Source organism: Rutidosis leptorrhynchoides, chromosome 4 (genome assembly GCF_046630445.1).
Source record: "Rutidosis leptorrhynchoides isolate AG116_Rl617_1_P2 chromosome 4, CSIRO_AGI_Rlap_v1, whole genome shotgun sequence".
Lineage (NCBI taxonomy): Eukaryota > Viridiplantae > Streptophyta > Magnoliopsida > Asterales > Asteraceae > Rutidosis > Rutidosis leptorrhynchoides.
Window position 1 is genome coordinate 120,103,624 of NC_092336.1, and position 13,116 is coordinate 120,116,739.

The 13,116-nt window shown below is 34.3% G+C and overlaps 2 protein-coding genes across 3 annotated transcripts; one reads left to right on the forward strand and one right to left on the reverse strand.

Moving 5' to 3' along the window:
* The first annotated feature begins 358 nt into the window (after positions 1-358).
* LOC139840078 (protein NSP-INTERACTING KINASE 2-like) lies at positions 359-4,252 on the forward strand. The gene is made up of 10 exons (XM_071830298.1): positions 359-654; positions 757-886; positions 1,134-1,205; positions 1,288-1,431; positions 1,546-1,617; positions 1,773-1,832; positions 2,091-2,188; positions 2,372-2,521; positions 2,609-2,950; positions 3,358-4,252. The coding sequence occupies exons 1-10, from the start codon at positions 552-554 to the stop codon at positions 4,056-4,058; spliced, it is 1,872 nt and encodes a 623-aa protein (XP_071686399.1). The 5' UTR covers positions 359-551; the 3' UTR covers positions 4,059-4,252.
* A 110-nt stretch (positions 4,253-4,362) lies between these two features.
* On the reverse strand, positions 4,363-7,348 carry LOC139840331 (F-box/FBD/LRR-repeat protein At1g13570). 2 transcript variants are annotated; one of them, XM_071830599.1, is made up of 4 exons: positions 7,237-7,348; positions 5,829-6,662; positions 5,595-5,753; positions 4,363-4,935 (listed from the first exon to the last, which is right to left on the reverse strand). In XM_071830599.1, exons 2-4 carry the CDS (start codon positions 6,645-6,647, stop codon positions 4,636-4,638), a joined length of 1,278 nt encoding a protein of 425 aa, XP_071686700.1. In that variant the 5' UTR covers positions 6,648-6,662; positions 7,237-7,348; the 3' UTR covers positions 4,363-4,635. The 2 variants fall into 2 exon arrangements, with proteins under 2 accessions (XP_071686700.1, XP_071686699.1); XM_071830598.1 differs by having other exon boundaries at positions 5,595-6,662.
* Positions 7,349-13,116: the final 5,768 nt, after the last annotated feature.

A 13,116-nucleotide genomic window follows, 5' to 3' on the forward strand; every position in this document is an offset into this window, starting at 1 on the left:
AAACCTCGGGTAATCAAGCCCCAGAGCGCGAGACCTGGTACCGGGTGAATTGCGCATTATGCGCACCCTCTAGTCACACTCCCTTTTTGAACAATTTGGCATAGCTAGGAATTGAATTCGGGTGGTGTTCTTCATTGGACAACTCGATGGCCACTCAGGCAAGCCTGAATGGTTAAATACATTACTTAAATACATTACTTTTTGTACAAATATATTCTGTGCTGAAATAAGTGGGATACATGTTCTTTTAAATTCCTTTATTCTCACTCACTTTCACTTTAGTAGCAATAGTCCAAATACCATTCCCATACCACTCTCTTTGTGTCTTTCTTTTTCTTGGGTTAAGTTGCTGACACAATCCCTAGACCCAGTTGAATATGGAAATCATGTGTGTGTGAGTTACTGTATATTTAATCATAAAACATAACTATCACACTTCAACAATTTTGGTGTTTTTTTGGTTATTCTACACCAACATCTTACTTTTTTCATAAATTTCATATAAACACAATATTCAACCACCTTGTTTGATTCTTCCCATTTGAAATTCAATGAATAATCTTGATATTGTTTTTTGTTGTTTGGCTTTCTTGTTTACTTCATGCCCTTCTTTTGCAAATTCTTTGCTATCCCCTAAAGGTGTCAACTTTGAAGGTACTTTCAAGTTTCAAGCAATATTTTTTGTAGATTTGTTACATTTGATGGTAAGGAAAGTACTTATAAAATTATATGTTTATATGGTTTGTAAATTTGCAGTTCAAGCTTTGATGAACATAAAGAATGGCTTTAAGGATCCACATAGTGTATTAAATTGGGATGGAGATGCTGTTGATCCATGTAGTTGGACCATGATCACTTGTTCCCCAGATAAACTTGTTTTTGGCTTGTAAGCACCCAAAATTTCATAGTATCTTTTATATGACAGCCCTTAAGACTGTTCTTAAGGCGCATAAAACTATCGTATGTAGCAATTACACAATTAATTTAAAGTGGCCGTTATGAATTGTACAAGAGTTTATGCACCTTAATGACAACTCTTAGAGCCGGTTTGTAAGCAATATAGTTTTGACTAGTTTGGAAAAGGATTTGTTGTCTAATTAGAATGTTGAAATTCTTTTTAATTTGGATTGTAGGGGAAGTCCAAGCCAAAATCTTTCAGGTTACCTTTCGCCAAGCATCGTTAACTTGACAAATCTCCAAACAGTGTAAGTAGTACAGCATAATGTAGTAAAATATAGCGATTCGATTTACAAGTTTACATGCTAATGGTACAAGTGTATGATGCAGGCTACTACAGAATAACCAAATCTTAGGGCCAATCCCAATTGAGCTTGGGAGGTTACCTAAGCTTCAAACTCTTGATCTTTCTAATAACATGTTCACTGGTGAAATTCCATCTTCTCTAGCCAATATCAAGTCCTTACAATACTTGTAAGCATGGTGCAATTACTGATTTACCCTCTGTTTTCACAATTATAATGATCGTATTTAAAAAGTGACGATTTCCTTTAATTTTCATAATTTTTGGATTTTGAATTGAAACAGGCGGCTAAATAACAACAGTCTCACTGGACCAGTTCCTCAGGCTTTAGCAAACATGACCCAACTCACATTCTTGTAGGTTACCTTTAATCAATCAATTACTTTATTTTCCTAAATTTAAATTTTTGACTAGCTTTTTCTTTTGAGACAAATTGACTGAAATGACATTGTTGCTTTAGTATTACCATATTATTATTAATTAATTTTATTTATTTTTATATTTTTTGCAGGGACTTGTCCTTTAATAATTTAAGTGGTCCTGTTCCAAAGTTTATGGCTAAAACATTTAAGTAAGTTACTTGCCCTCGTACAAATTATAAGGTAGAATTTTTCTATTTGAACTAAAAGGACAAGATATATGATTACAGTTCCAACACCAACTATTTTGTTTCTGTAGTACTCCGTACTTGTTATGAAGTTCAATCTGCTTAATAACAAACTTCATATAAAAGTACTTCAAGAAACAGACCAATATAATATCTCAGAAATTGTATATGTTTGACCTCAAAAGTCAAACCTATATTTACTAATAGTATGACTTTAAACAGTATAATGGGAAATCCAATAATATGTGCCACTGGGATGGAACAAGATTGCAAAGGAACTACACCAACGCAAATGTCACTCCCCCTCACAACTCAACAAAGTAAGGACATATATACACCTTTCTATATATTGTACAATTATATTGATACATGTTGGCAAACAACGATCATTTATCTTGTTTGTACCTTTTAGATCTTCGCATATGTTTATTTCTATTATTGTTTTTTCACCCAAAAAAACAGTCATTTATCTAAAAATATTGGTGATCCTTTTTCATGATTAGAGTCACAACCATCGGTCACGACAAAAACCAACAAAATGGCTTTAGCGATGGGGACAACCCTTGGATGCTTCTGCTTGCTGTTTTTCGGGTTTGGTTTTGTTTTTTGGTGGAGGAGACGATACAATCAGCAAGTTTTCTTCGATATCAATGGTTTGTACTAAAATTCCCATATGTTTTATTTTCCTCATAGTAAATTTGATCATATAATAGTAATAAACTTTTTATTTTCGTGTTTAGAACAATATCGAGAGGAAGTGTGTATGGGGAACTTAAGAAGATTCCAGTTTCGAGAGCTTCAAACTGCAACGAAAAACTTTACGAGCAAGAACATACTTGGAAAAGGTGGTTTTGGGATTGTATACAAAGGTTTACTCTCAGATGGAACTGTTGTAGCCGTTAAGCGACTAAAAGATGGGAATGCGGTTGGTGGTGAGATCCAATTCCAAACCGAAGTCGAGATGATTAGCCTAGCGGTTCACAGGAACCTCCTTAGACTCTACGGTTTTTGTATGACGTCGTCTGAACGGCTCCTAGTTTATCCCTATATGTCCAACGGGAGCGTTGCTTCTCGTCTCAAAGGTCAGTTTATTTATCTAATTTATTTTGGAAGAAAATTTAACATCTATCTACAACACACAAGGATGCAAAAATAGCCACTCGGTCAGTCAGGACTTTAGTACTCGGAAACTTGAGGAGTACTTCGATATTGACCAAGTTTGACTTTGCCCGATTTTGACCAATTTTCAGAGTAATCCCGAAGTTTGGCCGAATTTTGACTGATTTTCTGTGTAATCCCGAGTTTTGACCGAGTACTCGAGTAGCAAAAAGTGAGTGCTCGCCGAGTACTGTCGAGTTCTGCAACACTGACCACACAGACTATATGTACATTGTGTGTGTGTGTGTATTATAGATACATGACCCATTAGCCAACCTGACCGGCCCACAATAATCGTCACCTCTAATCACTATAAATTTCTTGGTGTTAGCCAAACCGGCTCTAGATTGGACAACAAGGAAGAGAATTGCATTGGGAGCGGCACGGGGTCTATTGTATTTGCACGAACAATGTGACCCGAAAATAATCCATAGAGACGTCAAGGCTGCAAACATATTACTGGACGATTACTGTGAGGCTGTGGTGGGTGATTTCGGCTTGGCTAAGCTTTTAGACCACCATGATTCACACGTAACAACCGCTGTTCGAGGAACCGTTGGCCATATAGCTCCCGAGTATCTTTCAACGGGTCAATCGTCTGAGAAAACAGACGTTTTTGGGTTCGGGATTCTTCTATTAGAACTAATAACGGGTCAGAGAGCTTTAGAGTTCGGAAAATCAGCTAACCAGAAAGGTGCGATGCTCGATTGGGTTAAGAAGATTCATCACGAGAGTAAGCTCGATATGCTGGTCGATAAGGACTTGAAAAGTAACTATGATCGAATCGAGCTTGAGGAGATGGTTCAAGTCGCGTTGCTGTGTACGCAGTATCTACCTAGCCAGCGGCCCAAAATGTCTGAAGTGGCTCGGATGCTTGAAGGTGATGGGCTAGCCGAAAAATGGGAAGTGTCTCAACGAGCTGAGTCGAACCGAGAACGTGCGAACGAGTTCTTATCTTCTGAACGATATTCGGATCTTACCGATGACTCTTCATTGCTTGCACAGGCAATGGAGCTATCAGGACCTCGTTGATAAGTTATGAAGATGATCAATAAATCGGATGATAAGGGGTATATTTGTCATTGTACATAAACCGAATCACAATTCGGAAAGTGCCTGTTTGATTATATTATAATGTGGTTTGTGTCTTGAATGTTGATCTTGTAAGACTGAATGCTGTACAGATTTTCGTGTTCATTAAAATAACACAATAAACCGTATCGACGGTTATTTATCAAGGTTGCAAAAATCGCTATTCGGTAAATATACAAGATATTCATAAACATAGACAAAAACGTTAACAAATTTGTCTGAAAACATAAACATAATCTTCATTTATTCAAAAAAATCCATAATTCGAATTTACTTCATATTAAAAATGTAGGCCAATATTGACTTAGACCGATTTTGACCGATTAAATTCAGATTTAGCCAACTAAATCTGATTTCGACCCACTGACAGACTTTGCCCGATTAATTACTCGAATTCTGAAAAATCGGCTCGGTCAGTTCCTAAAAAGGATTAATTAGGGAGTTTCACAACAATGTTATTTATATGAAATTCATGCAGTAAACATCAAAAGTTAAAATTCATAAGAATGTGAGAATTTTACACCTGTTCTGGAACAAATAAAATTTTAGCTTCTGCAGATGCTCGTTTAAACTTCAATAACTCGATCAACAAGTTAATACTTCCGTCGGTCACGTACACGCTAGGAGTAATGCTCATAATCTCAAGAACCGGAGAATTTCCAAGCAAGAACTCTATAAATCCCATTTCGTGTGGGACCCCTGACATATCTGTCATCTTTACGATCTTAAGTCGCTCAAATGTGCAGTCACGAGGGCATTCGTTTTCCCAAAAATCCAGATCAGAAGCTTCTGTTGCAGATGATGAATTCGATGAACCCTAGACAAAAAATTACAACATTAAAAATTAGAAATAAGAAATCCATGTTATAATAAGATAATACTCCTAGGTTTGAGTGGTTCACAATTTTAGTTATTTATAAAACTGCCAGATAGAATGACCATAAAGGACATTAGACATTTGATTATAAGGGTGTTAAGTTGAAAAATATACATTAAAAATTAAAAAAAAACGCTGAAAGAATATGATACTCGGAGGTTTGAGTGGTTAACAATTCTAGTTATTTAAAAAACTAACAGATAAAATGACCATAAAGGACGCTAGACGTTTCATTATAAGGGAGTCGGAGTCGAAAAATATCTAGTCACTTTAGGGGTGAATAAGTAATTTTAATTTTCTGTTGAAAAAATCATCTTTAGCGCAGTTGGTAGTTGATATTGCACTCATTCTTCAAAAGTGGTTATTTGGCCCAAAATAATTGCATAGCCAAAAGTAGAGTCTATTATGCAAACTTTAAAAACCTGCTATAATTATTTATCCAGTTCCAAATTTATAACAGAAAATGTTGGCATGAATTTATAACAGAACTCATAAACTTTTACACTTAGAAAGAGAACAACTTTGACCCCAAAAGTCAAAGTGTACCACCATACACTATCATTCGCATATAAAGCCTACAAATGATTAATTAAACTCACCGAGATTTGAAGTTCTTGAAGATTAGGGGCATTTAAAATCAAACGAAGAACCACCATTATTTCTTTCATGTCTTCAAAGCTTACTTGATAAAGTTCAATAACCTTCAACTGTCGATACGTTATCTGTGTTTTCGTTAAGGTATTACCTATACTCATATACTGTAAAAACGAATAGTTACTGAATCCGTTAACAAAGTCAACAAACAAAAGTGAAAAATAACAAAAGCTTTTTACCTTTGTAAAGTAAATATGCCCGATAAGTCTTTGAAGGGATGGTACAGCGCCAAGAAACTTATCAAAATTGCAACTCGAACTTTGGCCGAAATGTTCAGCGATATCATCAGTCATGTACATAGCAACCGATAAAGCAACTAACATAGGAGTATTCTCGAGACAAATATCTTTAAATTCGCCTTCAAGAATTAAATACTTAAGATTTGGGGCACGAATAGTAAGCTCTAAACTATCAAAATACGACAAAGTCAAACTTTCAAGAAGTGGGCAGCTCGAGATAAGATTTTCAATAGCATCAGGAGCTATTATAACTTGTTGAAGATTAAGATGTTTTAAATACAAAAACCCTTTAAACGATAAAGGTGGGTCCAACTCACATCGAACGAGCTCCAAACGAACGAGTTTTTTACATAAGTAAAGACACGAAGGTGCTCTAAACCATTCGCCTTCACCTAATTCAAGAACCAATTCTTTAACATCTTTTCGTGATAAAAACAACAGCCATTGATCTACATCGGGGGAGCTTTGCAAATAAGCAGTAGATAAGGTGAATCTATGTATAGGACCATCATGAAGTAAAAGGAACCGAGTGACAAATTTAGCGAGATTGGTCTCCGCAAGTGATCTATCGTGTGTGCCCAACACACATTTATCGTCGAATTCAAGTTGTGTAAGTGTAGCCCATTTATACCTCCATTTACTAGATAATATGCTTGTTCTTACGACGTCTAGTAATGGTAACCTTGTGAGTATGATTTCGATAATACTTTGAGGGAGATCGCTTATATAGTCTTCCCCTAAGGGAAGTTCTGTATGCATTTTGTCCCTTGTACCCTACAAAATAATTAATTACATAACCAATAATTCATTTCATATCCTCCAAATTCAAACTAAAAGGAAAGGTGCACAACACATTTCTTCAAAAATTCAAGATTAATATAAATTTCTTATATAGAGAATGTTCATAATATGGTTTTGATCCCAAACCTCAAACACCCTCATCATTTGACCTAAAAAGTCAAACTTTAACTCCCTGATGTAAGGAATATTTGATATTTGTAAGGTAACACATTAGGGTTTATACCGAAGGTATCAAGAACAATCAACAATGCACAGATTTTCAAGTGAAATGATAATACAAATATATTGTCAAAACAACACAAATACATTATTATAATACTATCTCAAGGGAACCCAATTCTATTTTTTTGCATCAATAGCAACAATTTTCAACCTTTAGAAGAACCCAGATAAGGATAAACAGAAATGATCAAACCCATTTGGAGAAAGGGGGTATCATAACAGAAAAAATTACGAGTATAAGGTAATTAGGTTTTTGGTGGTTGTAAAAAAAGAAACTTTTTGCTGTTATTGAAGAAATTAGATGTGAAAGGATGGGAATTCATACCTAATAAGATAAAGACTGATGATCCTCCACGGTTTCTGATATGAGAGGGTAGTGAAGGAAATGAAGGAAGAAAGCATCAAAAGATGCCAAATTCTACCGCTTTCACAATTTTTTTCACTTTATTTTTGTTTTTTGTTTTAATTAAAATGAAATTTAATTAAATAATTTTTTTATTATTATTTTATTTTATTTTTATTTTAAATGGCAAAAATTAATAGGGAAATTCCTCAAAATACACTTTTTTAAAAAGTTTTATTCTAAAATACACTTTTAGAAAAAAAATTGTCTATTTACACCATTAAGTCGACCCGTAGGGTCGACTACCTCTATACCCGGTCGACCACACCAAATTTCAATGTGGTCGACCACCGTTTATAACTGGCAAGGTCGATTTCTGTTGGCTATCGGTCGACCACTGTATTCGACCTCAAAAAACACGGGCGACCTTAATGATGGTCGAGTATACAAAAAGACACTGAAATAGCGAGTTGGGATAACAAAATTCAAATTTCAACTCTAACAAAAATTCGCTCCACGAGCCCTAGTTACGAACCCTGATTCATCAACCCTCATTCATTGCAGATTCAATCAAGAGATCACTTCAATAGTTTGTAGATAAACCCTAATTCCATCGTCAGTGTATCTATTTCGTCCCTAGATTCAATCAAGAGTTCCCTTCAAAGATGACAGATATTGAGGTAAAACCTATTTCGTTGTTGTATGTATATGTTAGTTTATCTGTATGTGTATATATGTGTATATATGTATATCTATGTATGGGTCCCTGTATTTATATCTATGTGTGTATGGATGTATTTGTATGTGTGACATGTCAGTATATGTATATGTATATGTATATGTATATGTATATGTATATGTATATGTATATGTATATGTATATGTATATGTATATGTATATGTATATGTATATGTATATGTATATGTAACTATAGATATACAATTATTCCATTGTTTTTGCTAAAGTGTATATATCTGTATATGGTTATGGGGATGCCTTAGGTCAGAAGATCACTTGCATACTCGACCATTCAAAGGGTCGACTGCCAAAAACATACACTATAGTCGACCCCATTTTGGGTCGCCTATAGTTGAATAAAACTGTAGTCGACCAGAAAGAAGGTCGACTATAGTGTATTTGCTTTTCAATTGTATGTACCTGTATGTATGTGTATGTATATTAACATTTATGTATAATGACATTATCATTGTCTGATTACAGGTTTGGTTCGAGGCCAAGGTCACCATTCGAAGCAAGATGTCTCTTATAAGGGAGATTAAGAACAAACTCACTCCGGCTCAGACAAAGATTTTCAGAGAGACGTGTTTCGGTCATTGGTTAGATATAAAGTGTGATGACAATGATCCGGGATACATACATTTCTTATTAATGAATCAGACTGACCGTCCGGAAAAGTTTGTAATCAACGGACGCGAAATATGTGAGGAGCCAGAAGAGCTATGGTTTCGAGTTACCCGAGACCATGTCATTAGGTGTGGTAGACGTGAGTTTTGCTTGGTTACCGGGATGCGTTTTGGTCCAGTTACATCTTTTATAGATTGGATAGGTCAAGAGAGGTCGGATTTTGACCACTCGGTTTCATCTCGTGTTTTTATTAAACGACATAGTGGTCAACGTCATCTTTTGGAGTTTCACGACGTCTTTTTTAAAGATGAGTTGAAAGGAACTGACAAGGATAAGGTCATAGTCGCCATTGCGTTGATAATTAACTTATGCTTCCTTGGGAAGCAGTTGCGGGATAGCGTAAACGATGACATGCTTCTTTTATTAGAGGACTTTGAGTTGATGAACAAGTATCCGTGGGGTTCTTTCTTATGGACCAAACTTTACAATAGTTTGCATCACGTGTTAGTACCTTATAAAGAGAGGGTAGCAGATAAAACCCGGAAGGGGGTAATGACATACCATTTGAGCGGCTTCACTTGGGCATTTAAGGTAGTAATCCGTACTTATAAATTTTAAGCAATTAACATGTTTCATATTTAACCAAATTTGGTTTTTGTTTGTAGATGTGGATATGGGAGGCATATAAACACCGAATAGAAGCATATGCTTTCAAGCCGGAAAGTGAAGGCATACCTCGTGGAATCCACTGGAAACGGAAGAAGAAAGTCATGGGCTGGAATGAGTACGTTGAGTTGATGCAACTCCCGGTGAGTATAATTATACCAAAATATTTATGTATGTGTTATGTTTATATGTATGTGTATATCTATATGTATATGTAACTGTATATGTATGTGTATATGTAACTGTATATGTGATGTTTATGCGAGGTGTATATAAAATAGTTATTAATTTTAGCAGGAAATACTATTAAATACGATACAATTTTACACAAGATATTTATTTATTTAGAGAATGGATATACTTAAACCTTGCTACAACACTTATAGGCAGTGTACCTAATCGTACAGTAGTGTAGTTTTTAGTAAGTCCGGTTCGTTCCACAGGGAAAATCTTTAAACAAAGCTTAACGTTATATTAGTTTACTTTTATAAAAATACAAATATATATATATATAAGTAATATTATTATTATAAAGGGGGGTTTTTACCGTTTAATGACTGGTTTGTCGATTTTAAAACTTTAGTCGCAGTTAAAACCAAAGGTAAAATATTAAAAATAAATACAAGACTTAAATTTAAGCGTAAAGTAAATAACGATAATGAAATTGCGAATAATAAAAGTGCGATAAATAAACTTGCGATAATTAAAAAGTACGATAATTAAAAGTGCAATTAAATACAATAACAATAAAAATGCGATAATTAGAAGTGCAATTAAATATAAAATAAAGGAAATTAAATATGAAATAAACGAATTATGCTTATTTAAACTTCCGTAATCATGATGTTTGACGTGTTGATTTTAGTTTTATGCCTATGGGTTAATTGTCCTTTGTCCTGGATTATTTAATATGCCCGTCTGGTTTTTGTCCATAACAGTCCATCAGTCAGAAATATAAAGTGCGAGTATCCTCGTCAAATTATCCTTATACCCGAAGTTAAATATTCCAACTAATTGGGGACTTAAACTGTAACAAGATTTTAATACTTTGTTTAATAATTACACCAGGATGTCGACTGAGTGTAACCCAAGGTTTTAATATTTTGTTATCAATTATACCAAGTGTCCTTGTACATAATTTCACCCCTGTTTTAATTATTCTAGTGGCTATTAATCCATTCCCGTGTCCGGTTAAATGAACGATTATTCGTACATATAAATACCCCGCCCATCGTATCCGATCGAGTGTATATGGTAATTTATAGGGACGCCCAATTGTAAATCTTTATATTAACATTAACAAACTATCATTTAGTTAAACAAATATAAAGCCCATTAATAGCCCATAGTCTAATTTCCACAAGTGTCGTTCTTTTGTCCAAACCCCAATTATGGTACAAAGCCCAATTACCCAATTTTAGTAATTAGCCCAACATCATGATTACTTCGTTTTAAATAAGCATAATAATAGCTTAGCTACGAGACATTAAATTAAAAAGGTTGAACATAACTTACAATGATTAAAAATAGCGTAGCGTTACACGGACAGAATTTCGACTTACACCCTTACAACATTCGCTAACATACCCTTATTATTAGAATTATAATTAAAATTAAAATTAAAATATAAATTATAAATATAAATATTACGATATAGATAGAGAGATGGATGGATATATGTTTGTTTTTGCGATTAGAATTCGTTTGCTTTTATAAGGAGTTTCAGAATTTGGGGCTCCGCGACTCGCGGCCCTTTTTGCCTTCAAACTCCGCGAGTCGCGGAGTTTGTAAATACAGCTCACCCATTTTGGAGTCTTTCTTGCCGACGGATTTTTAATATTTATATAATATATAAATAATTATAAGAATTATTTAAATATTATATTATATTTATGTGCATAGTTGACTTGTAATTTTTAGTCCGTTGAGTCGAGCGTTGAGAGTTGACTCTGGTCCCGGTTCCGGATTTTCGAACGTCCTTGCGTACAATTTAATATCTTGTACTTTGCGTTTTGAATCTTGTACTCTTGTAATTTCGAGACGTTTCTTATCAATAATTGGAACCTCTTTGATTGTATTTTGTACTTTTGAGCTTTTTGGTCGTTTGCGTCTTCAATTCGTCGAATCTGTCTTTTGTCTTCACCTTTTATTATTTAAACGAATATCACTTGTAAATAGAACAATTGCAACTAAAAGCTTGTCTTTCTTGAGGAATAATGCTATGAAATATATGTTCGTTTTTAGCATTATCAATATGTATATGTATCTGTATATGTATATGTAACTGTATATGTATCTGTATATGTAATTGTAACTGTATATGTATATGTATATGTATATGTATATGTATATGTATATGTATATGTATATGTATATGTATATGTATATGTATATGTATATGTATATGTATATGTATATGTATATGTATATTGAAAGGACCCGTCCTAATCCATCAGGACGAAGTCCATATCGATTATAAACGATTCACAACAGTTGATTACATCGCGAGGTACTTGACCTCTATATGATACATTTTACAAACATTGCATTCGTTTTTAAAAGACAAACTTTCATTTACATCGACAGTTGACAGACATGCATACCATTTCATAATATATCCAAATATAATTGACTTAATAATAATCTTGATGAACTCAACGACTCGAATGCAACGTCTTTTGAAATATGTCATGAATGACTCCAAGTAATATCTTTTAAATGATCAAATGCACAGCGGAAGATTTCTTTCGTACCTGAGAATAAACATGCTTTCAAGTGTCAACCAAAAGGTTGGTGAGTTCATTAGTTTAGCATAAATAATCATTTCATAAATTTAATAGACCACAAGATTTCATATTTCCATTTCTCATAAACATACGTCCCATGCATAGAGACAAAATATCATTCATATAGATTGAACACCTGGTAACCGACATTCACAATATGCATATAAGAATATCCCCATCATTCCGGGATCCTCCTTCGGACATGATATAAATTTCGAAGTACTAAAGCATCCGGTACTTTGGATGGGGCTTGTTGGGCCCGATAGATCTATCTTTAGAGTTCGCGTCAATTAGGGTGTCTGTTCCCTAATTCTTAGATTACCAGACTTAATAAAAAGGGGCATATTCAATTTCGATCATTCAACCATATAATGTAGTTTTGATTACTTGTGTCTATTTCGTAAAAACATTTATAAAAATTGCGTATTTATTCTCAGCCCAAAAATATAAAGGGTAAAAAGGTAAATGAAACTCACCTATTGTATTTTGTAGTAAAAATACATATGACAATATTGAATAACTGAACAATGCAGCGTTGGCCTCGGATTCACGAACCTATATCATTCATATATGTATTAAAACCAAGGTTGCAGAAATCGGTTCTAGGGGAGTTCTCGGCAGGGTCTCCAAAACGAGAACTCGGAGAACTCGGGGAGAACTCGGGGAGTTATCGGTGGTTGACTTTCGTTGACTTTTGAGATTTTATCGAGTTTTTTCCGAGATTTGACCGATTTTACCGAGATTTGACCGATTTTTCTGAGATTTGACCGATTTTTCTGAGATTTGACCGATTTTCCGAGATTTGACCGATTTTTGGTCGTGGACCGATTTTTGACCGATTTCAAAACGAGTTCTCGCCAGGAATGAAATTCCGAGTTCTCGCCGAGTTCTCGCCGAGTTCTCCCGATTTTTGCAACCATGATTAAAACATATACTTGTGATCGAATAAATACATTTATTATTAATGATGTATTTGTTATTGATGTTATGCGAGGTGTATATAAAATAGCTTTATATTTTACAAGGAAATACTATTAAATACGA

Bases quoted from the DNA above. Each gene is read 5' to 3' on its own strand.
- LOC139840078 (XM_071830298.1), top strand. From the start codon at position 552: ATGAATAATCTTGATATTGTTTTTTGTTGTTTGGCTTTCTTGTTTACT. The intron at 1,206-1,287 runs GTAAGTAGTACA...TGTATGATGCAG, and splicing joins TTGACAAATCTCCAAACAGT to GCTACTACAGAATAACCAAA. The intron at 1,432-1,545 runs GTAAGCATGGTG...GAATTGAAACAG, and splicing joins ATCAAGTCCTTACAATACTT to GCGGCTAAATAACAACAGTC.
- LOC139840331 (XM_071830598.1), bottom strand. From the start codon at position 6,647: ATGCATACAGAACTTCCCTTAGGGGAAGACTATATAAGCGATCTCCCT. The intron at 4,936-5,594 runs GTGAGTTTAATT...TTTTTTGTCTAG, and splicing joins TTCAAGAACTTCAAATCTCG to GGTTCATCGAATTCATCATC.